Source organism: Colletotrichum abscissum (genome assembly GCF_030869225.1).
Source record: "Colletotrichum abscissum strain IMI 504890 chromosome Unknown Scaffold_67.1, whole genome shotgun sequence".
In the NCBI taxonomy this organism is placed as follows: domain Eukaryota; kingdom Fungi; phylum Ascomycota; class Sordariomycetes; order Glomerellales; family Glomerellaceae; genus Colletotrichum; species Colletotrichum abscissum.
The window spans coordinates 70,480-90,554 of NW_026850511.1; the positions used below are offsets into that span (position 1 = coordinate 70,480).

At 52.8% G+C, this 20,075-nt stretch overlaps 9 protein-coding genes across 9 annotated transcripts; 6 read left to right on the forward strand and 3 right to left on the reverse strand.

The window, feature by feature from the left end:
• Positions 1-1,885: 1,885 nt before the first annotated feature.
• On the forward strand, positions 1,886-2,104 carry CABS01_15452 (uncharacterized protein; the record flags this gene model as incomplete). Its single annotated transcript, XM_060548787.1, has 1 exon — positions 1,886-2,104. The coding sequence occupies one exon, from the start codon at positions 1,886-1,888 to the stop codon at positions 2,102-2,104; it is 219 nt and encodes a 72-aa protein (XP_060391777.1).
• Positions 2,105-3,240: 1,136 nt separating this feature from the next.
• CABS01_15453 (uncharacterized protein) lies at positions 3,241-5,157 on the forward strand (the record flags this gene model as incomplete). Its single annotated transcript, XM_060548788.1, has 6 exons — positions 3,241-3,317; positions 3,385-3,589; positions 3,650-3,934; positions 4,010-4,049; positions 4,100-4,399; positions 4,451-5,157. The coding sequence occupies 6 exons, from the start codon at positions 3,241-3,243 to the stop codon at positions 5,155-5,157; spliced, it is 1,614 nt and encodes a 537-aa protein (XP_060391778.1).
• A 1,481-nt stretch (positions 5,158-6,638) lies between these two features.
• CABS01_15454 (ABC transporter) lies at positions 6,639-7,867 on the forward strand (the record flags this gene model as incomplete). The annotated part of the gene is made up of 2 exons (XM_060548789.1): positions 6,639-7,267; positions 7,372-7,867. The coding sequence occupies 2 exons, from the start codon at positions 6,639-6,641 to the stop codon at positions 7,865-7,867; spliced, it is 1,125 nt and encodes a 374-aa protein (XP_060391779.1).
• A 909-nt stretch (positions 7,868-8,776) lies between these two features.
• On the forward strand, positions 8,777-9,205 carry CABS01_15455 (uncharacterized protein; the record flags this gene model as incomplete). The annotated part of the gene is made up of 1 exon (XM_060548790.1): positions 8,777-9,205. One exon carries the CDS (start codon positions 8,777-8,779, stop codon positions 9,203-9,205), a length of 429 nt encoding a protein of 142 aa, XP_060391780.1.
• Positions 9,206-9,528: 323 nt separating this feature from the next.
• Positions 9,529-10,504, reverse strand: CABS01_15456 (uncharacterized protein; the record flags this gene model as incomplete). Its single annotated transcript, XM_060548791.1, has 2 exons — positions 9,529-10,282; positions 10,356-10,504. The coding sequence occupies 2 exons, from the start codon at positions 10,502-10,504 to the stop codon at positions 9,529-9,531; spliced, it is 903 nt and encodes a 300-aa protein (XP_060391781.1).
• Positions 10,505-11,338: 834 nt separating this feature from the next.
• Positions 11,339-12,091, reverse strand: CABS01_15457 (uncharacterized protein; the record flags this gene model as incomplete). Its single annotated transcript, XM_060548792.1, has 3 exons — positions 11,339-11,383; positions 11,428-11,985; positions 12,035-12,091. The coding sequence occupies 3 exons, from the start codon at positions 12,089-12,091 to the stop codon at positions 11,339-11,341; spliced, it is 660 nt and encodes a 219-aa protein (XP_060391782.1).
• A 1,925-nt stretch (positions 12,092-14,016) lies between these two features.
• Positions 14,017-14,328, forward strand: CABS01_15458 (uncharacterized protein; the record flags this gene model as incomplete). Its single annotated transcript, XM_060548793.1, has 2 exons — positions 14,017-14,266; positions 14,324-14,328. 2 exons carry the CDS (start codon positions 14,017-14,019, stop codon positions 14,326-14,328), a joined length of 255 nt encoding a protein of 84 aa, XP_060391783.1.
• A 504-nt stretch (positions 14,329-14,832) lies between these two features.
• On the reverse strand, positions 14,833-16,494 carry CABS01_15459 (arylsulfatase; the record flags this gene model as incomplete). The annotated part of the gene is made up of 1 exon (XM_060548794.1): positions 14,833-16,494. One exon carries the CDS (start codon positions 16,492-16,494, stop codon positions 14,833-14,835), a length of 1,662 nt encoding a protein of 553 aa, XP_060391784.1.
• Positions 16,495-17,547: 1,053 nt separating this feature from the next.
• On the forward strand, positions 17,548-19,934 carry CABS01_15460 (uncharacterized protein; the record flags this gene model as incomplete). Its single annotated transcript, XM_060548795.1, has 4 exons — positions 17,548-17,729; positions 18,003-18,788; positions 18,839-19,050; positions 19,120-19,934. 4 exons carry the CDS (start codon positions 17,548-17,550, stop codon positions 19,932-19,934), a joined length of 1,995 nt encoding a protein of 664 aa, XP_060391785.1.
• Positions 19,935-20,075: the final 141 nt, after the last annotated feature.

Genomic DNA, 20,075 nt, shown 5'->3' on the forward strand with positions numbered 1-20,075 from the left:
AGATGGCGCGTTTCTAGTTTTTCGATAATTAAGGTTCTTCTGGGTCTCCTTGCAGGTAGTAGCTGAGGTTCTTTATTTATTTATTTTGGCCTTGTGTCTTTTCCTTCCGAATTTGGATGGTATTGGGGTCAATTTCTTGGCGTGATTGGTTGGAGCCTGGTGTGTTGCGGCTGATGGCGTTGGAAAGTTTCTTCGGTGGCGGCGGTGGTTCGGAGGCTTGCCAAGACGAACCGGGTCGCGGCCAATCCCACCCTTGGGGTATTTGGTCGGATTTGGTAGGTATTAATTACCCTTTGGAGGTTGAGACTTTGGCGTCCTTTGAGAATCTAGCTACCTGAGAGGTCTCGTGATGTGACGGGTTTAGGCTGCGACGCATCAAAGGGAGTGGTTGATTGTGAGACAGGGTTTTGTAGTGAGGCTGGATTTGGGATGAGACTCGACTGAGTTAAGCATGATAGTACGCAAAAGAAGGAAAGAAAGATGGGCAGCCAAAAAAAGAAACGCTCGAGATGCAGACTTAAAAAAGGGAAAAAAAGGAAATCGATCCAGGTGGAGCGACCTCGACTGCCCAGAGGCGGATTCGAACCGCCGTCAACACGGATCGCTGTATAGAAGAACCACAACGTATCATCCTAACCAACTAGACGATCTGGGCGAGTTGATGAAGGCGTTGGAGGGGAGAATTGCCCCAGGTAAGCATCGTGGTGGGTTACGGGTGGGTTTTGCGTGTGATTGTGGGGGCCAGTGGTGGGTAGTTGGGTGCTAGTGGATGTGTTTTACATCGTGAGAAATTCGGCGGCCTTCGTGCGGGAGATTTTGGAGGTTAGGGATTTGGGAAGGGAGAGGAAAGAAGGCGGATGCGGATTGGATGAGAGACTAGGTAAGGTTCATTGCTGGAGGGGTAAGTAAGACGGGAGTCATTCGAGATGTTTGGGCTGCAGAGTACAGTCAGACGGGATACGGGTGTGGCGGAGGCTTTTTGGGAGTGGTTGATTACGGAATGTTTTGCGTGAGCACTTGCGCTGGTGCGTATTTTCGTTGATTCGGTTACTCGAAAGACGGAACGTTTTCCCTGTAGAAAACAGAGTGATTGGTAGAGTTCTCTGGCTGATGTTGTTCAAGGCTGGATGGTTCATCCCATCATGACTGCTCGGAATGCCCGCTCCCGCATTTCGTCGGCATAGTCTAATGCGGCTCCAAAGTCTGACCTTGAGGCAGGGTCTCACGACGGGTATTCGCAGTGTGCGCTATTGGCGATCACGAGGTTCATGAGGGTTGGTCTAGGACAGCAGGGAGTGGTTCTCAAATCTGAGGTGAGATGCGGGACTGGGCGATCCCGATCGTAGGGCTGGGCTGGTTGGATGGACAGATGTTGATGGGTATGGTCTTACAACTGATGCTTGATGCAGTCATTTTTGGCGGGGTATGCACGGCGGCTTTCCCGTGAAGCTAAGGTTGTGGAAGATTGAGAGTTGCCGAATGGTGAGTGGCAGACGGGTAATGTGGTGCCTTTTAACTTTGATTCTGTCATTGTTGTCGTCACTTGTTTAGTCAGTTTAACATAATGCCCATCCCACGACATATGTCTAGTCCGAATTGGTGCAACTGTATTTGCATGTCAGTAAACTACCTAGTAACAATACCAATAAAGTTCCATAACCCGGTTGACATATTTTGTTACGAAACTCCCGGGATCGAGAGCCTCAAAACGGTTGCCTTGGTACCTTTCCCAAGACGTCTGCAGTCAATTGGTTCGCCTGCTCGTCGCCTCTGGTGGAAATGAACCTCCCAGTCACCTGCCCCAAGAGGCAAGAGACCGTCGCTCTCCCCTGTGCCGTCTCTTCCTTGCCAATGCCCAGACGCCTCTCTTCAATGGCTCAGCGAGATGCAGATGTGCGGCACTGCCCGCCTGCTCATTTCCATAAGCTCTTTAGCGATTGAAGAAGCTGACCTATGGCAGGCGACTCGAATGATACTGCAAATTCCTAAAATTGTCCGTTGTGGAGGCTCTGTCATTCAATTGACGACGGATTTGTTCCTCTATTACTACCCTGAGCTCACACTCGTTCCTCTCAGCCATTCTTTGAGAGCAGGTGACTGGTAATGTCATCGAGGCTGAGCGCCTCCACGGCAAGTGACTCCAAGACTCGTCTTTGTCATTCAAGTTCTTGAACGGAGATACCCAATAGATGCCTTTTCTCTTACCGCAACTCTGTGTCACCCATCACAAGAAGCCACCGAAAATTGAGTCCTCAATGATGGGAAGGCGGCCCCCGCCAAGCGAGTCCTGCCCTGTGCAACCACCCACCCCCACGATCCACCCAAATGATGACAAGAACACCACATTTGCGCTTTCCCGCTTACATTGCATAGGTACTAAATACCTTCCCAAGGGTAGGTACACTGCTCAAACGATGTAAGCCGCAAGGCGACCAATCAAGGCGGCAAGAACCATCCAATGCCGCAAAGGTAGGTATTCGATGCTACAAACTCTTATTCTGATGCCTGGATCGCTTCTTGCCCCGCCTCTCTTCTGCAATGCTGTGCCCCCGGGCTCTTGCTCAACAAACAGCCACGAGAGTCATCCCTCACCGCAACGCCTGCCTGGTTCTTCCCTATTCCCTATTCTGTGCTCCCAATGTCAGACTTCAGCCTCGTTCTTGGCTGTTTTCCCTCCCACCCTTCTCGCGCAAGTGGGCAATTGTGGTGGATGGAAGCGAGCGATGCGAGAGAAGGGCGCGCCTGCGCGCTTCCTGGTTCCTTCCTCTTGCTCTTGTTCATGTCTCTCTCTCTGGAATGCCCGGATCTCACTCGCGAATGCCTCCCCGACAGCTCCTCATAGGGTAGCCTTACGGATTCCCTAGCTCCGTTTTCTCATGCCTCTTCTGTGCCTCCCGCATGCCTTGTTCGGTACTTTGCGCTTCCCACAGTCCGCCCCCCCTGTTGTTATAAAGAAGGGAGCATCCGCTTCTGCATCCTGGGAAGGTAAAGATTGCAAGTCTCACGATATCCACTCAACGTTCAAAGAAACCCAGGCTCAACCAAAAGACTCGGCAACTGATCCGAAATCCCCCCTTGACTCCCGTTTCTCCCTTCTACTCTGATTTGACGTCCATCCCTCCGTTCACCGCCTCATCTCCATCAGTTCTTCTGCTCCCATCGCCTCTCGTTACCTACACCTAGAACCTACGAGACAACGCCGTCCTCCTCCCTCTTCTTGCTGACAGGTTACTGCTCGCCATGGTCGCCCCAGCCGCTAACATGAGCTACTCCCCGAAGAGACTGATCGTGTGCTGCGACGGCACCTGGATGAATTCGTATGTCACTAAATCAATTTCCCCAGCTTGGTATCACTGATCTTGTTTGCTGACTGGAACCCCATAGAGAGAGTGCATACGTTAAGCCCACGCTCCTCAAGCCCAAGGGGTCGCTGCAGATTCCCTCAAATGTGACTCGCATCTCGAGGTGTTTTCGCCGGAGGTGCAGCGATGGTCGAATGCAAGTCATCGAGTACGAGTCTGGCGTCGGCACGGGCAGCAATACCCTCGACACCCTTACTGGCGGTGCTTTCGGCCTCGGTCTCGGAGAGGTACGTGACTCCTTTCCCATCTGATTAGGGGGGTTGAACAAGTACTAATATACACGACAGCGAGTTCGCAACATTTACAGCTTCCTGTGCGCCAACTACTGCGACGGCGACGAGATCATCCTTGTCGGCTTCTCTCGTGGCGCTTACATTGTTCGTTCCGTCGCTGGCATGATTTCCGACCTGGGACTCTTGACCCGTGAAGGTGTCGAGCACTTTTGGCCCATCTTTAAAGACATGGAGAACTGGAACAACCACCGCTACCGCGACGAGTTCCCCACGATGCCGTTCGACAACAAACCCAAGGGTGAGGGGGCGGCGGAGGTGTACAGGGCCAGGCTAGAAAAGGTAAATCCGACGTTCCCTGTGATGAAGAGTACTAGATGCTAACCTGCATAGCTCGGCATGACCCGTGTCAAACAGAATGAGGGCCAAGGGGATATCATCAAGGTCAAAGCAGTTGGTAAGGAACCCCCAACCCTAGTGTAACTCCACAACTGACACCAAAAACAGCCGTCTGGGACACTGTCGGTAGCCTGGGCATCCCTCAAATTGCCTGGTTGAACAAGCTTGGGATCTACGCGTCGAACCGCGAGTTTAGATTCTGGGACACGAGCCTGTCTGACAGAGTCGAACACGCATTCCAGGCTCTGGCTCTCGACGAGACGCGCTATTCCTTCCAGCCAGCTGTCTGGGAACGTCTTAAGGCTAATAGGCATACGACTGATCTTCGACAAGTCTGGTTCCCGGGAAACCACTCAAACTGCGGTGGCGGCTGGAACGATCAGGGAATTTCTAACATCACTCTTGCCTGTAAGTCTACCTCCATGATGTATCTGGTCAATACCTAACATTGCGATCCAGGGATGATGGATCAGCTGGCATCCATTGGTGTCGAGTTTAACCATCTCGCACTCGAACGCTGCGTGCAGCAGTCCAATTCTTTTTACAGGGCCCAAATCAAGGACAAAAGCATCAAGTGGGCAATGGAGCCCGTCTACGGCCAGAACCACCCCCTCCGGCCTTGGGGTCTCGGTTCTATTCAGAAGACCTCGAACCTTCTCTACACCTTGGCCGGAAAGATCATTCGCTCGCCTGGCTTGTACAAACAAGTCAATGCTCATACGGATGCTCGAACCGCTACTTTCCTCACGGACACGAACGAGCGCATCCATTCATCGGTCCGTATCCGCCTGGCTTGCAAGGGCCTGGGGTTGAATGACCTTGGAGAGTGGGACAACCCGGCTATGAAGAAGAATTGGCGGCTTGTGTACTCGAATGCGGCTTATGAAGACCCGGTTCCGCACCATCCAGTCTGGGAACCTAAGTCGGATCAGCAAGAGTGTATGAAGCATCCTGCCGACGCCGACTCTGATGGTCGCTGGGTTTGGGAGTACTGTGGCCCTAAGGAGAATGCTCCTACTAGTCCCAAAGGGAGGACCTTGGTGGAGGAGCCCCTCGGGCCGTACGAGCGTCATCTGTTGAAGTTGACCGGTGGTGACCCCAATGTGTATCAGTATGTGGCATCAAAGGAGGGCACTAAGCGCGCTCTGGAAGCAGAGAGCAGCTAGTGCTAGGTGTTGTAGCATGGTCCGGAGCTGAGATACCCCCTTCCCTCGTAGCATAGCTTTGGAGTTTGGCTGTTTTTCTCAATATGGTACTAGATTAATAGATTTGCATTGTATTCTCTGTCTTATGCTGTCAGTGCGAGCCCTCGCTCCTGACACCACTACAGGGAAATAATGATTCTACGAGAAATCCACGAGACTCACGTCTCTTCATTGGTCAGTAAGGTGGTCTTATAGAAACATGTCGGACCCTTATTGGATGGCGCTGCCCGCTTCCGACGCCAGCTTCCGATCAGGGAGTCTTGTTGCCTAGGTATCATGCGATGCTGACCAAGCTACGGGAAGTGACCCCTACCCACTCTCAGCCCCCAAGCGGCCGGCGATCCGAAAACGAGCACGAGGTCAAGATGCAAAAGTGGTTCATCCATGGCAAGCATGTTTCCTAATTGGGGAATTTCTTTATCATGGTCGCAGGAACGACAACGACGACTATGTTCACCGCAGCGGCTATCGTCACTCATACAGTATTGAACCCGCTACCTAGTCTGGCTCACTCATTCACTTTGGCTTTTGCCGATCAGAGGTTGTCGGGAGTTTACTTACATGGGGCTCAACAACGCTCGAAATACTGTATAGTGCACTTGTAGAATGTTCGGCGGCGTGTATTGGAATAAGCTTATTGTTTAAATTTTGGATGGCCCCGGTGCGTCATGTAATGTGAATTCAAACTAGTCCCTGGCATCAACTTTCGCCCTCTTCCGTTCTTGCACGATATCTCGGCAGAGTTCATCTTCATCAGGGAACTTGGCCTGACTGCCACGGCCGTGGCCACGGCCGTGGCATGTGTCAGCCCATACTTCCGATTACGGAGACAGGGCAAAGCAGATATTCTTTCCAACAAACACTAGAAAATGCGGCGTGGTCGATGTAGTGAGGGGAGAAGACGCTAGAGAGAAGCAGACTAATACCTTACGGCGACATTATTTCATGAGGTGGGGTCGGCCGGGGCTGGAGGTCCCCACTGGGTTTGTAAGTCTACCGCGCGCGTCGGCTCTTTTATTCACCACCTTTTCTGGAGTAGACACTGCTTGTGACCGCGATGCTTACCAACATTGAGATTTTCTTGAAGTCGTCGCGATCTGGGTCGAGCCAGAACATGCAGGTTCTGCGACGTTGAGCCTTGAAGGTGGCATAGGCTGGATGATCTGAATTATTCAGCAGAGGAGTGGTCTGAACAGAGATGCCGTGGGAGAATCAATGCTGTTGACCGGCCCGTAGTCTCGTTGTAGACTTACACGGCAAGATGTTTCCAAGCAATAGCGGTGTTGTTCAACTTTGATACATATAGCGGATGTCGCATCCCTCATAGTATGACTTCTCATCAGAGCAAAATCATCCTCATCATCCTCAGCTTCCCTCCACGACTTGGATTATACTTACACACTTCACCCCCTCATCATCGACTTAGGCCAATCCCTCTCGCCATGATGATCGGCTTAACTCTTCTGACCGCCACCAGCCTCGCCACCATAGCCGCAGCATACGACACAAGGTTCGGCTTCAATGGCGCCCCCATCATCGAAACCCGCACCCTCGACGAGATCCACCAAGCCGCCCTCGCCGAGGGCGGCATCGTCACAGCCTGGCACGGAGGCGACGAGACGAACCAGCAAGACGGCCTCAAGCGGGCCTTTGAGTCCCGGTTCCCCGGCATGACGCTCAACATCACCGTCGACGTGTCCAAATTCCACGACGGGAACATTGACCGCCAGCTCGCCCTCTCCGCTCTCGGCGGCGCCGGCGGCGGTGCGGGCGCGCTGTACGTCGACACGGCGATCCTGCAGACCTTGCACGATTACCCGCGCTGGGACCTCGAGGGCGCACTGCTGCACTACCAGCCCGTCAACTTTGACAAGATCCACCCCGCGTTCCGGGACGTTCGCGGCGCGTGGTACGGGGTTTCGGTTTTTGCGTGGACGTTTATCTGGAATGCGGACCGGGAGGAGGATGGCCCGCAAGAGTTTACGGATTTCTTGGAGCCGAGGTTCAAGGATCGGCTTGTTCTTACGTATCCTAACGATGATGATGCGGTGTTGTATGCGTTTGATCTGATGTGAGTACAGCTACTTCTTCCGGGCTTTCCCCCCTAAACCAAAAGCCAAGTCTTTTGTCCAGACAGATCGTAGCTGAGACTCAGCTAACACTCTCTTTCAACAGCATGCAACAGTTCGGCTACGAATGGTTTGAAAAGCTCCTCGCGCAGAACCCGCGCTGGGTCCGCGGCACCGGGACGCCCGTCACCCTCCTCACCTCGCCCGACACGACTCTCTCCGCCACCTTCACCGCGGGCATCGGCCTCGCTCCCCCGGCGCCGCTGAACGTGTCCATACCCACCAATGGCACCTTTGTGACGTGGGCGCAGAGGGCGGCTGTCTTCAGGGACGCGCCGCGTCCGGAGGGCGCGAAGTTGCTTCACAACTTTATGCTGAGCGATGAGTATCAGTCGGCGGCGACGGCCGCGGGGTTGTGGAGTGTGAGGAAGGATGCAGCGCCGCCGGCGGGGTACCCCGGGATCATGGATGTCGAGACGACGAATCCGGTTGAGTTTGAGAGGTTTATGGGGGACCGAATACGTGTTGAGCGGTTGAAGCTGTTCTTTGAGGATAAGATTGGGACGGCGCAGGGTTTGAGTCCTCTTATTGATGATTTGTGAGGGCTTGAAGTGAGGTTTTGGTGTAAGCTGTGGTTTATGGACTACATGTGATGGACGGGGTTGAAAAGATGGGTGTATGGGAGTTGGCGAGGATTGGCTTTGAAACAATGGCTTCGATTCAATATTGTTATCAATTTTGTAGACGTCGGCGAGACTTGTACAGTTGCAATGTTCAAGACGTGGCAGACAATCTTGGTCAACGTCGCAGGATTTGCAGAGAACGTAGATAGCTCTATGTGTCTCCAATTTCTCACAACGTGGGCTCTGCGATGTAATCTCGTGACTCTGGCACTTTTGCCGGTAGTCCAAGACAGCTTTCTGTTTGTTCTCGAGTCCCATGGCCGTTGCCTCGATCGAATATCCATAAAAACAAAGTCTAGTGTCCTCTTTTTCTCGATTACTCCAAAGCCGGCGGAGTTCCGCTACCGACCCCGCAGGGTACACCCTTGCCCGTACATGCTGCAGCCCGAAATAAGCGGGACGGGTCCTCCCGCGTGGTTCATCCCGTCGAGTTTAAGTTGCATCAAAGGATCAGCTGAATCAGCGCCCACTCCTGAGAGTCCCCACGATTACGGGCTCCTAGGGACGAGACTGGAAGGTAGAATTGTCTAGCAGAGTGTACCAAGGAAGTCCTTACTAAGAAGCCAGTCGAAATTCCATTAGTCTAGGCATCAACTTTTGCTTCAATGTCTGTCTGCTTCATAGAATGGAGTCGATGGTTTTGTAATGGCAGCTGGCAGCCTCAAATCTCGAGAGCAGGATTTGTATATAACCTCAGCTTCGGGCGGTTGTGGTACCTACCATCCAGCCCTTAGCCATCCAGTTCAAGCAAACTTCCTATTGCCCATCATCAACTCCTCCATCTCTCACAAACGACTATCGAACAAACCTGCTCCTCCACCACCCAAAATGTACGCCCCATCCATCCTCACGCTCCTCGCAGCAGCAGCCCTCCATCTGGCGACCCCCGTTTCAGCAAACTATGAATCCGGCAAAGCAGTGCAGATCAACTTCTACTCCAACTCCGGCTGCTCCGCCTACACCAGCGAGACGGCGGCGTGGTGGACCCGCTCCCCGCGCGCGGCCGAGTACGTCAGCGGCGGGAGCGCGGGCGACTGCTTCTCGCTCGGCATGCCGGGCGCCAGCGGGAGTCTCAACGTCGCCGGCGCGTGGCGGGGTAACGGGGCCCAGACGAGCGGCGGGTGCGATCTGTATGACGGATACAACTGCGGTGGCGCCAAGGGGCGGATTGGGTTTAATAGCGGCTCGGGAGGCTGCGTTGCTTCCAGGAGCTCGAATGGGTTGTTGTGGAAGAGCGCTTACTGCGGTGCCGCTTAAGTGTGGTGGGAGTGGAAAGGTGGGAAGGTCTGAAGGCTGATGCGTCTTGTTTGGATCTCATCAGATGTTGAGATGTTTGGTCGGAATACTCGATTCGTCGTGGGAGCGTAGCGAGACTTGCTCGCAAGCGTACGTTGACGGGATAGTGTGGTCTTTGTCCACACCACGAACGCTTCATGGCAAGGATAAACTTTGAAGCAAGCAAACATTTGAACTATGAAAGCCGCGAACCTTTTGGAGCCAATTCAGTCCCTGCGATCAAGAACTCCATACTTGTAGAGTTCAGAGTGAACACCTGCTGAGTCTACGGGAAGACTGTCTTCTCATGGCCTCGCCGGGACGACGCCCTCTCGCCCATCTACGTCCGTCCACTCCTGAAGCGCATCAAAGAGCCTCCCCCACTTCCCAACAGACCACTCATTCCTCAACGCCTCCCACTCAGGCAAACACCCTCTCATAAATTGTAACCAGCCACCGACAATAAAGTCCGCATACACGGGGCTCTCGCGCCCGTCCATAAATGGACCCGCTCCCCCGGCAGGAAAACAGGGACCGAGCTTAGCCTCCAAGTTCGTCTCGAAATCCGCCAGCATCTTCTTCCTTACCTCCGAACCGGGTGGGATCTCGAGGTCCTCCCACTTCTTGCCTGGGAACCGGTCCAGGAACGACTGCCTGTCGGCCTCGGCGGTGCGCGGGTCGAGGGGCATGTAGAAGCCGCCGAGCGGGGCGCCGTACTGGCTGAAGACTTGGTCTACGAAAGCGTTGAAGATGCGGTGCAGAGATACCGTGCTGCTGCCGTTTTCTCCGTCCTGGAAGAGTTGGTGCTTTTTGTCGGCGAGGTAGGTTCTTTGCAGGTGCAGCGCGATGTCGAATGAGTCGCCTACCAAGATTTCCTTCTTCTCTCCCGAGCTGGAGGAAGAGGCGAGGGGGTCGCGGATGATTGGCAGGGTGGGGAAGTCAGTGCCATCGTCGTGTTTGCGGTTGGCGGGGAGTTGGAGTGAGTTGCGTGTCTCGGCGACGGCGTTGAGGGGAACCCAGGTTGTGCGGTAGGGGACTTTGGCGAAGTTGAGCGCGAAGCTGTAGAATGTTAGCCGGTTTGAAGTCTTTCTCCCCGCGAGTGAAATGCGGGGGCGGGGGTCGTTTCACGTACCGTGTCTTCCACGGGTTCGGTGCCATTGGATAGGCTTTTGGATCGAGGATGATGTCGTAGAACGTGATTGTGGGCTTGTTCGAGGCGTCCATGGCGGGCGAAGCTGAGTTGAGGTGCTGATTGTCGGACTGTGTTAATGTGGCGTTCATGTGATTCTCAATGTCTGGAGGATACTGAGTAATTGTGATGGTCAGGAGTGAAGAGAAGTCAATGGCTATTTCTACTCCTCACAATGAGTTCAGATGCACGCACGCACACACTACTAGCGTTTGGAATGTTCATCTGGCACGATGCAGGCAAGACACCCTGTATACGGGTGATCTGCACCTGGAAACGCATAGCCGCGATGAATCATTTGCTATATAGGCCCTAGCGGCCGCGACGGCGTACCCCGATAGGTTAGCCCCGGTGCCCCGCTCGCAAGTGTAAGACAGATAAAGCCACGGCCCGCAAGGCGGGGCAGTGTATCCGGAGATCGGTTGAGCGAGCTAATGCCGTAAGACGGAGCGAATTATGGAGCTGCCGGTGCTTTGCCCCTGCGCACAATCGGATCCTTCCCGGAAGTGAGGTGACTTCTGATCCCGGTCTAAGAAATACATATACGCACTGCAGCCTTTGACTCGATTCGGCAATTGGATGGCTTGACACCGTGAGATACCTTGACTGCCTCGTCGACTCGGAAGTACCGTGCACGACGGCACGCGTGTTCGTATTCTCCAGAGAGTGAAATGGCCCATTCCGCGTCGGGTTAGCAATGACATGTAATGTTCGGTGAAGGGCTCGGTGAAGTATTTGGATGTTGAAGAGTGTGTAAGCAGAAACAACAGATCAGTCATCATGAGGGGAGAGCACGCCCTATTCTCAGCTCGGTGAGGCATGCGCAAATGCGCACGATACTCTTAGGTGATCAAGGCAGTTAGCTGCAATGCCAATGGGATGTCTTTTCCTTCAACTCATCTACAGCAGCCAAGCGCGGGATTGTCTCATTCCAGAATCATGGCGGTGGGATACCGGAGGAAACCAGCAGCCTGTGTCGCCTTCTCACATATTATCATGGGAGATGACTGCTTACCCTTCCCACAGGAGTATCGGTCGCCTTCAAACCATCATTATCGGCAATCCTCAGACTTGCTCCCGCCCTTACAAGCAATTCGGAGATATCCTCCCGGCCGTTCTGGCCTGCGACATGTAGAGCCGTCCAGCCATGAAACCCTCTCCGATCCAGCCGAGCACCGCCGCGTATCAACTCCGCGATAGCTTCAACATGGCCGTACCTCGTCGCAATCATGAGCGGCGTCCACCCAAGACGGCTCTCCACGTCCGGGTTCGCGGATTCAGCCAAAAGGATCCGAATGCAATCACTCCCGCAGCCGTGGCGGGCCGCCACATGCAGTGCCGCTTCGCCCTGCGCGTTGAACTCGTCGGTGGGTACGCCAAGCTTGACGACGGACTCTAGCATATCGTGTGAGCAGCTTTTTGTCAGCCGATGGATGTAGGATGGCGATTCGAATGGCTTCTTTGGAGACTCTTGGAGCTCTGACGCGATGAGCTTGAGGATGTGGGGGAGGCAGAAGGCTGCGTATGTGCGGCTTACTAGGCGCAGGCTGCAGAGGTCGTGCTTGCTTAGATGCTATAGCGTGTTAGTCATTTTGCTTTCAGGGATCACTAATCTCGAGGACCTTGAGTATATCGTGGAGAATCTCTGACGGAAGACTGTCAGGTGAGAAGACGCCCATCTTGAACGGCTATCGTGAACGTCTTCCCATTACTTTCTCGTTGATAGCTGTGCTCGTCTCATTATGGGAAACCAGTGCATATAAGTACCTGTGCTCGGTGCTGTGTGCTAATCTCCACCGTGATTGATAATCAGCAAACTTTGCACTATGGAAAGACAACCATACAGCGCTGGATCTCGAGGACATATGGTTTGACCTGAAAGGGAAAAATAGAGTCTGGCCTGACCGGCTTTCGGCAGTCCGCATAATGGTTTTGGCCGTGTTTCCTGGCTGGTCTTAGCACAATACCGTCGAATCTATCGTCAAATCCCCACTTCATCAGGCTCCAGTTGATCTAACCTCGCTGCAACTAAGGTAGCCAGTGGCCTTCAGTTACGTTGGAGGTCTATCGAGAGCTTGGAATGCAATTATGAGGAGCAAGGAACCCTTCTTATGTTCCGTTGTCATGACAGGAAACTTACCACGCAAGTGTCTTGGGGAGCACCGCCCTCGCTCCCGCCCTTGAGGGGCAGCGGCGGTCATTCTCGGCCGGCCGGTCGGCCCCACTAACACGGCACCCAACCCCTGCTCAGGCTGGAAAACGCAGACCCAACAGGCAGGTGTACAGGGAAACTCAATTGGCCAATGAGACCAGTGGGAAGTAGCTTCGCTCCAGCTTCATTTACTCTTCCAGGCCGGCACGTCGCTTGAGCTGTGAATTCGGGTCCACCTAACTTATCCGAATTTCTATGCTAATGAATAAAGCAAATGAGATGAGCATCTTCAAGGTCTCTTTGGGCGGAACTTTGTTTGCCTGCAGCTCTAGTGGCACTGTGCAGCCAGAAGTGCAGCCACGTCCAGCTTCCACAACTTGCAGCTGCCTCTATGAATTGCTTCACCATCGTTAACAACCACATACGACCATACCCATTGGAAAACTCGGGATCCCGTCCGCTCTCCCATAGATAAGCCAATGAGGGCCGGATTAGTAGTTGGGTCGGTGACGACCAGCGAATACCTGGTGTTGTATGTTTTTGAAGTTTTGGTGGGCTAAAGTGGATTCACGATGTCTTCCTTGTGGTTGCGGCCGGGCTCACTAACACGCGGGACGTTGTTGAGCCGCAAACACGGACACTTGGTTATAGCCGCAACTGCAGAAACTTCCACTGCCCGTGGGCGGCCCGCGGCATTGCCCCGTTCATTTATCAGACACAGGTGTGAGGTGAACTCTATCTTTGCACAGATAGTTGGGCATCGTATGTTGCCCCGTTACAACGTCATTCGAGGCGGTATAGAATGCCAAAAGGTCCAATTTCCAATATTGAGAGCTTCATACTATCATAACTTTTATATAAAAGGAAGAGGATATCTATAGAGTGATCAACGACCCGAGAGAGTACTCCGTAGACACCATCACACAGCGGAAACCTCCTGACGCGGTGACTCCACACTGAGACCGCGAGTGAACCACCGCGGGAGTCATACTATGACCCTCATTCTCCGTGGGGGCTTGCAAGACCGATTGGCCAGCCTGCCGTATTCAGGGTCAGCATGAAGCACTGTAGTCTGGTGATGCTCAACGACGTACAATGACTCGCTTGTCGCCGCGTGGGATGACCCGTTCGTCTCATTCGTACTGACTCGCCAGTACGGAGAAGAATAGCGGATCATGAATCAAAAGTCCATGGGGATTATGATCAACAGTGTAAAGCCAGTATGAGGCCAGAACTCACGACCAGCCAATCTATTAGACTCGCCAACAGAAACTGGGGATCGGAGGTACGCGGACGCCAACATACATTTGACCGGGTAGGTCCTTCAGCTTCCAGGTATAAGTAGTAGCGCTCGAGCTCTGTAGATGTGATTGTAACTACCCGCTAACCACATCGAGTCGATCTTGCAATAATATCACATTCAATCCTTTTTCTACACACAAATCAGTCATCATGAAGTTCACCCAGGCATTCGTTATTGCTTCCATGTCCCTCGGCGTCATGGCGGGCTGCCGCTCCGCCCCCGAGGTCTGCAAGTCGGACGTCGGTCCTATCTCGCGAGGCCTCACCAATGGGTGGGTCTGTGATCTTCCTGAGGACTTGCCCTGCCAGACGACTTGTGAGATCACTGGCGAGAGGCAGCGATCTGAGCCCGGCACCGTTGGCATGGAGACGATGAAGTGCTGCAAGCCCCAGCCCGGCTGTAAGTTTCCCTTGGTGCTGAGAACTGGTAGCTTTGATACTGATATATTTGTGATAGGTTGAGCATGTTCTCCGCATGTACTAGATGCTTGATGTGCGGAGTGTGGAGATGGTGCAGTCTCCCTCAGAGGAAGCCTGGATGGTTTTGCGCGGTAGCGAAGCTTTCATAGGCTGTTGGTGGATAAAGTTAACGATTAATACGGTCTCAGTGTCGAGAATGAGTTGGTGAGACACTGTCTGTGAAAAGAGCTATGATGAACAGTCTCCGGTCTGTCAAGTACATACCGTTCAAGATTAGAGACACGAAGAAGAATAAAAAGGCTTATAAACATAGAGCGTGGGAACTACAAGCGGACATCAGCAACTGCTACAGTTCAGATCTCAACCATCACCACAAATTTCTCACCGGCTAGGGAGCTCATAACAATTGGACATACAGATACATATACAAAAAGAAAAATAAATCACCCAAAGTCCAATATATAGTAACAAAAGCACGACATAACAGATGCTTTTCCCCTGCTGTATGCGTCCCACGCTAAGCTGTTATGCATCTTTTCCAGAATATTACATGCCTGCAACTTTTTCCCCTCTCACATGATACTCGATCATTCCTGTTTCGGAGAAATAAATCTCCCAGTCCTGAAGCAGCTGGCTCATAACTCCCGGCTCTGAGGCGGCCAGGTCTTTAGTTTCGCCTGGGTCCCTATCAATGTCATAAAGCTCCCATGCGCCGGTGCCATGAGGTGGAGGCAACATCACAGCCTTGTACTTGCCTCTCCGTATCGCTCTCATGCCGAAAAGCTCCCATCCGGCAACGTCCTCACCCTCGCCGTATACCTCGGACGTCTTGGAGCTAAGCATCGGGACCCAGGACTTCCCTCGTGGAGCGACCACTTCACGACCGCGGAAAGTAGTACCGGGATGCGACACGCCTGCCAGATCCAACATCGTAGGTAGGATATCCATGACGTTGGTGTAGGTGTGGCTGATGCCTCCCTCCTTCCTCACAAGGGGAGGATACCGCACGATACACGGACACCGTATGCCGCCCTCGGTGGTAAAACCTTTGAAGCCTCGCGAAGGTGCTGTGGCAGCAAGGGCCCATTGCGGCCCATACATGATGAAGGAGTTGGCATTTCCCATGTTCTCATATGAGTTATCATAAAATTGGCGAAGTGTCTCCTGGATGCCCAGTGAGCCCATGATGGGCATGGATTCCATGGTGGAACCCTCGGCACCATTATCAGACATAAAGACGATGAATGTGTTGTCGAGCTCGCCACTGGCTTCGAGGTGATCGATGACACGCCCGATATTGTCATCGAGCTTGTCCACCATGGCCGCATAGATTTCCATGGCTCGGGCTGCTGTGGCTCTATCCTGTTCACTCTTTTCACTCCATTCAACAGCACCGGGTACGTCTACCGGCGCCGGAATGACATCTTTCGGGACCAGATGCAGTTTCTGAAGCTGACGCAGACGTCGATCTCGGAGAGCTTTCGGTCCGTCATCATACAAACCACGGTATTTGGCAATCTTCTCCCGTGGTGCCTGTAGTGGCCAGTGTGGTGCGGTGTATGCTAGATATCCGAAGAAGGGTTTCTGCTTCTCTTCCTCTGTGCGCTCCTCTAAAAAGCTGAGCAGGCGATCGGTGAAGTAGTCACTCGAGTAAAAGTTCTCGGGCAAGTCTTTGCTGCGATCGATAAACTTGTCGTTCTCCATCCAGAAGCCAGAGCTCTTGATGAAAGGGGGAAGTCTCGCATCAAGTTGCGGCTCGTAATTGTGGTGATTCCCAGCGCCCGGGAGAAAGGAAAGACACTTGTTGAAACCGCGGCTAGAGGGCGAGGTTTCGGCAGTCATGCCCAAATGCCACTTCCCCGAGCACAGAGTGAAGTAGCCGGCATCCTGAAGTATCTCAGGCAAAGCAGCAACGCGAAAGTTGAGATAGCCTTCGTATCCTGGGTGACCATCGTATTTTTGTCGCCCACCCATCATGAACTCGGCCATCTGGCCCAGTCCAGCAATGTGATTATCCGTGCCAGAGAGAAGCATGGATCTTGTAGGCGAGCATGCCGGGGCCGTATGGAAGTTTGTCATACGCAGACCATCCTTGGCAAGACGCTGCAGAGCCGGGGTGGATATCTCGGAGCCGTATGGCTCTGTATCGCTAAACCCCAGATCGTCAGCGACGATGACGAGCAAGTTGGGTCGTTTGGATGCTTGCATAGATGAAGGTCAATAGAGAGTATGCGAAAAAAAAGTATCAGTTGATCGCGTGAAGCTGAAGTTGTCAAAGAGGCTTGAAAGCTCAAATATCACAGTTGTAGCCGCTTCATTATAGATTATTATAGCTATCGGACTAGACGAAACGCATAGATGCTTCACTGCTCGGCGGGTCTCAGGGTCAGGTAGAGGCCCGAGCCGGTGCCGCTGCGGGAATACCGGATCTGCGGGGTTACTCCCAGCACGTACCACTCCAAGACTCTTCTGGCAACGAAGTTCAGAACTTCAGAGCTTGCGCTCGGAATTTCCGAGCACAACAACTACATACTTGTTCAACGGCTGTCGGTGATGTTTGACCCTGACACTCAAGCACCGGGACGAATAAGGTAGGTGGACAATGTGGAAACCACCAGCCTCCTCGAAATCCGGGGTATTATGCGGGGGAAACCCGAGTCCTAGACTCACTTGAAGCGCTCCTGGATGATCTTATCGACATCGTAAAGAAGCTTCAGGCTAATAACGATGAAGAAGAACGCCGTTGTATGGTCTTGGAAATTCCCTGCCAGCGGAATTCGAGCCTCAGTGCATGGACATAATTTGATCACACGAGCGTACCAAAGATTGCTTAATCGTGGCTTGAGGTACGTCATATACGTCGAACTTTCCCACAATCGAGGACATCTGGGGAAATACCTAGCGCCCGGCAGACAAAGCACTGTATCGATGATGTCTTCCAATGAGAGCGGTCGATGAACGCCACAAACGTCCACAGCCTACCTGCTTTGGTGGGATACAAGGACTTGAAGTACCTTACCTCAGGGGGTAGGTGGGAAAGGTACGAACGACGACATTGCGTTTTACCAAGCAGGCCAACCAGAAGTTTTGTCCACGATCCTGGACAAGTTAACCCCTTTCTTCTGCTAACTTATGTTCGGGTTGGTACAAAAAGTCGGCGGTCCGCCTGAGATCGTTCCCATGTTGTCATCGCCTTACAACTTCAATTATCAGAATTCCTAAGCATTGTGGGCGACGAAAAGGTTTTCCTCAGTGTACGACATGCCTCCATCCCCTCCTTGCGGTAGCGGTGATGACAACGGCGCGGTGATACCAACGACAGCGGGACTTCCTGTGGAACCGACTTGCCCCGACAAAGAAGTTGAGGCTTCAGCCCCCCGCAATCCCATAGCGGAGACCCATGCAACGGGAGTACCATCGCACCAAAGTTCCTCGCCTGGGTGGTTGATTGCGTTCAAGAACGACTACAATCGCTCAGATGATTTTCTTGTCAATGGAGGAAACACACATGAACCAAGAAAATCGTACCTAGCACGCTTGAGAGAGAGAATCAGAAATCTAGACAATGCTTTCACAAAAAACTCGGCAGATCGGGCAAATTGGCTTCAGAGATTTCCAAAATTAAGCTCCGAGCACAACGGGAAGTTTACCCCCAAAGTGTCAGTTGCTTCTTACCCTAGCGCAACAGTGGGACGCTGACTGACTCCGTCGTTTAGTCCAGGGACAACGTCCCTTGAGAAGGCTCGAGCGCAGACGACTTCAGAAAGATCTGAACGACTGATAGAATCCGTATCTTCAATTGCAGACTCGACTATTCAAACAGGGTCGATATTCGACGATCAAGTCAGCCAGCAGTCCATCTCAGATACGACAGCCAGCTCGTTTTCTGAAGACGATTCCCTTGGCCCGTTCCAAGAAGGACACCAAAAGCCCTGCAGCATAGATGGCGACCACAGTGATGACTCCTCCGAAAACAACTTTGGGCAAGACGAGGAACGACTCGAGTCAGACGACAAATATCCACTGGAGAGTTCTATTCGAAGGGTGCTAGCTGCCAGCCCAAAGTATGCCGACGCCGTAGTCGACGTCCTTCAACGTCGACTTCAAGATTTCATACCGCGAGGCCATGATTCTTCGGAGGTATCAACACTGCTCACGGGTATTCTACGCACCTTGGGAAATTATGTGGAATATGAAGCGGTCGATGGAGGAAGTTCCTCAAACGGAAAGCGTTCGACTGGCAATAATGGGGCAGGAACGCAAAGTTCAGCAACATCTGCCAGTGCTGCCATTTCGACCCACCTATCACCGCCTTTGCAACTCAAGAGGGACAAGGATGAAGATGAAGATGAAGATAAGAAACGAGAGGTGCCGCCGGCCAAAAGGGCTCGGCGCGACGAGCCAAGCAAACACTTGCTTTGTCCCTACTTCATCGGGTATCGGAACTTGGTGGGTGGAGCTTGTCGAGCGCCGACCTCGTTCAGGACATTCAGTGATCTGAAGTAAGTTGATGCATTGTCCCAAAGAGCAACAGGCATTCTAAATTAATTAGGAATCATTTGCGCTCGATGCACTTTGGGGGCTCTCGGGACGAACTGCACATGGACGAGGACGATTGGAAAGCTATCGAAGAAGTACTTAAGGAAGCCAGCCAAATGAGGCCCAAGAAAGGCACCGACGCTTCCTATAAGAAGCATTTGGGCACTTTTCAGAAAGTCTGGGGCGTTCTGTTTCCGAACCGTGACCCTTGGGCCCAGTCTCCTTGTGAGTCCTTGCGTCGGCTATCTAAGGCTCTACCCGGCCGCTTTTTCCTGTAAACTAACACCTTTTAAGTCTGCGAGGACTATGAGGATCTCATTACAGAAGAAGCAGTCTGCGAGAACCACGAGGACTTCATTACAGAAAAGATTGAATTGCTGTCCCGTTCCATATTCGACCCTGAGGCCCAGCAAGCTTTCGAACGCCGCGAAGTCTCCAGCCCGACTGAGTTTCGCGCATCTCGTGACATGGTTGGCGAGATGCTGAAGAGACTCTGGGAAATCGTCGCAGTTCACAGGCCCGAAGTCGCAGACCAATTTCACGACATATTCGATTCGACCACTACAGGCATGATGGGTGACCAACGGATCGGGTCTCAGAACATATCTGTCGATGAGGATCCCGGCCTCTCAAGAGCCGCCGCAGATACACAGGAGCCGGGGCCATCACACCCACCGCAGGTGACATTCAAATTACCCCTTTATGGGAGAGAAGATTTCTCTCATCCAGGCTCAAATTCTGTAGCCTCTCATGAGACATTGGTTCAGCCAGACTCAGCAATCCCCCATTCCAAGGGCGGAAAGAACTTCTGTGACCAGGGACCTCGAGAGACGGGCCCGCGGCACATACAGCGGGACTCTTCGCAAACTTTTGGCAACATGAATAATCATCCGCAAGAAGACTCTGCGGGGGACCCATCGTCTCAGATACCGAAATCTTCGTTAGCTGAGGAGCCTGCGACTTATTTTCTAGATGAGATGGACATTTCGATGCCACCCGACAGTGGCTTTGACTGGGACATGTGGCAGCGGGAAGAATCCGCGAGTACCTTGGTCGATTGGGACTCGTTTCTTCCACCTCAATTGAACGAATATACTGGAGAATCATGACAGCAGTTATACAAAATGGCTGGAGCACACATACAGAGGCACGGCTTTGTGGGGTTCGATACTTGTGCAACACGATGTTGTCAAAAAGGTTACTGCTGCTTGGCGCTCGGGGGATGGCAAATTGCAGAAGATTATTCTAGT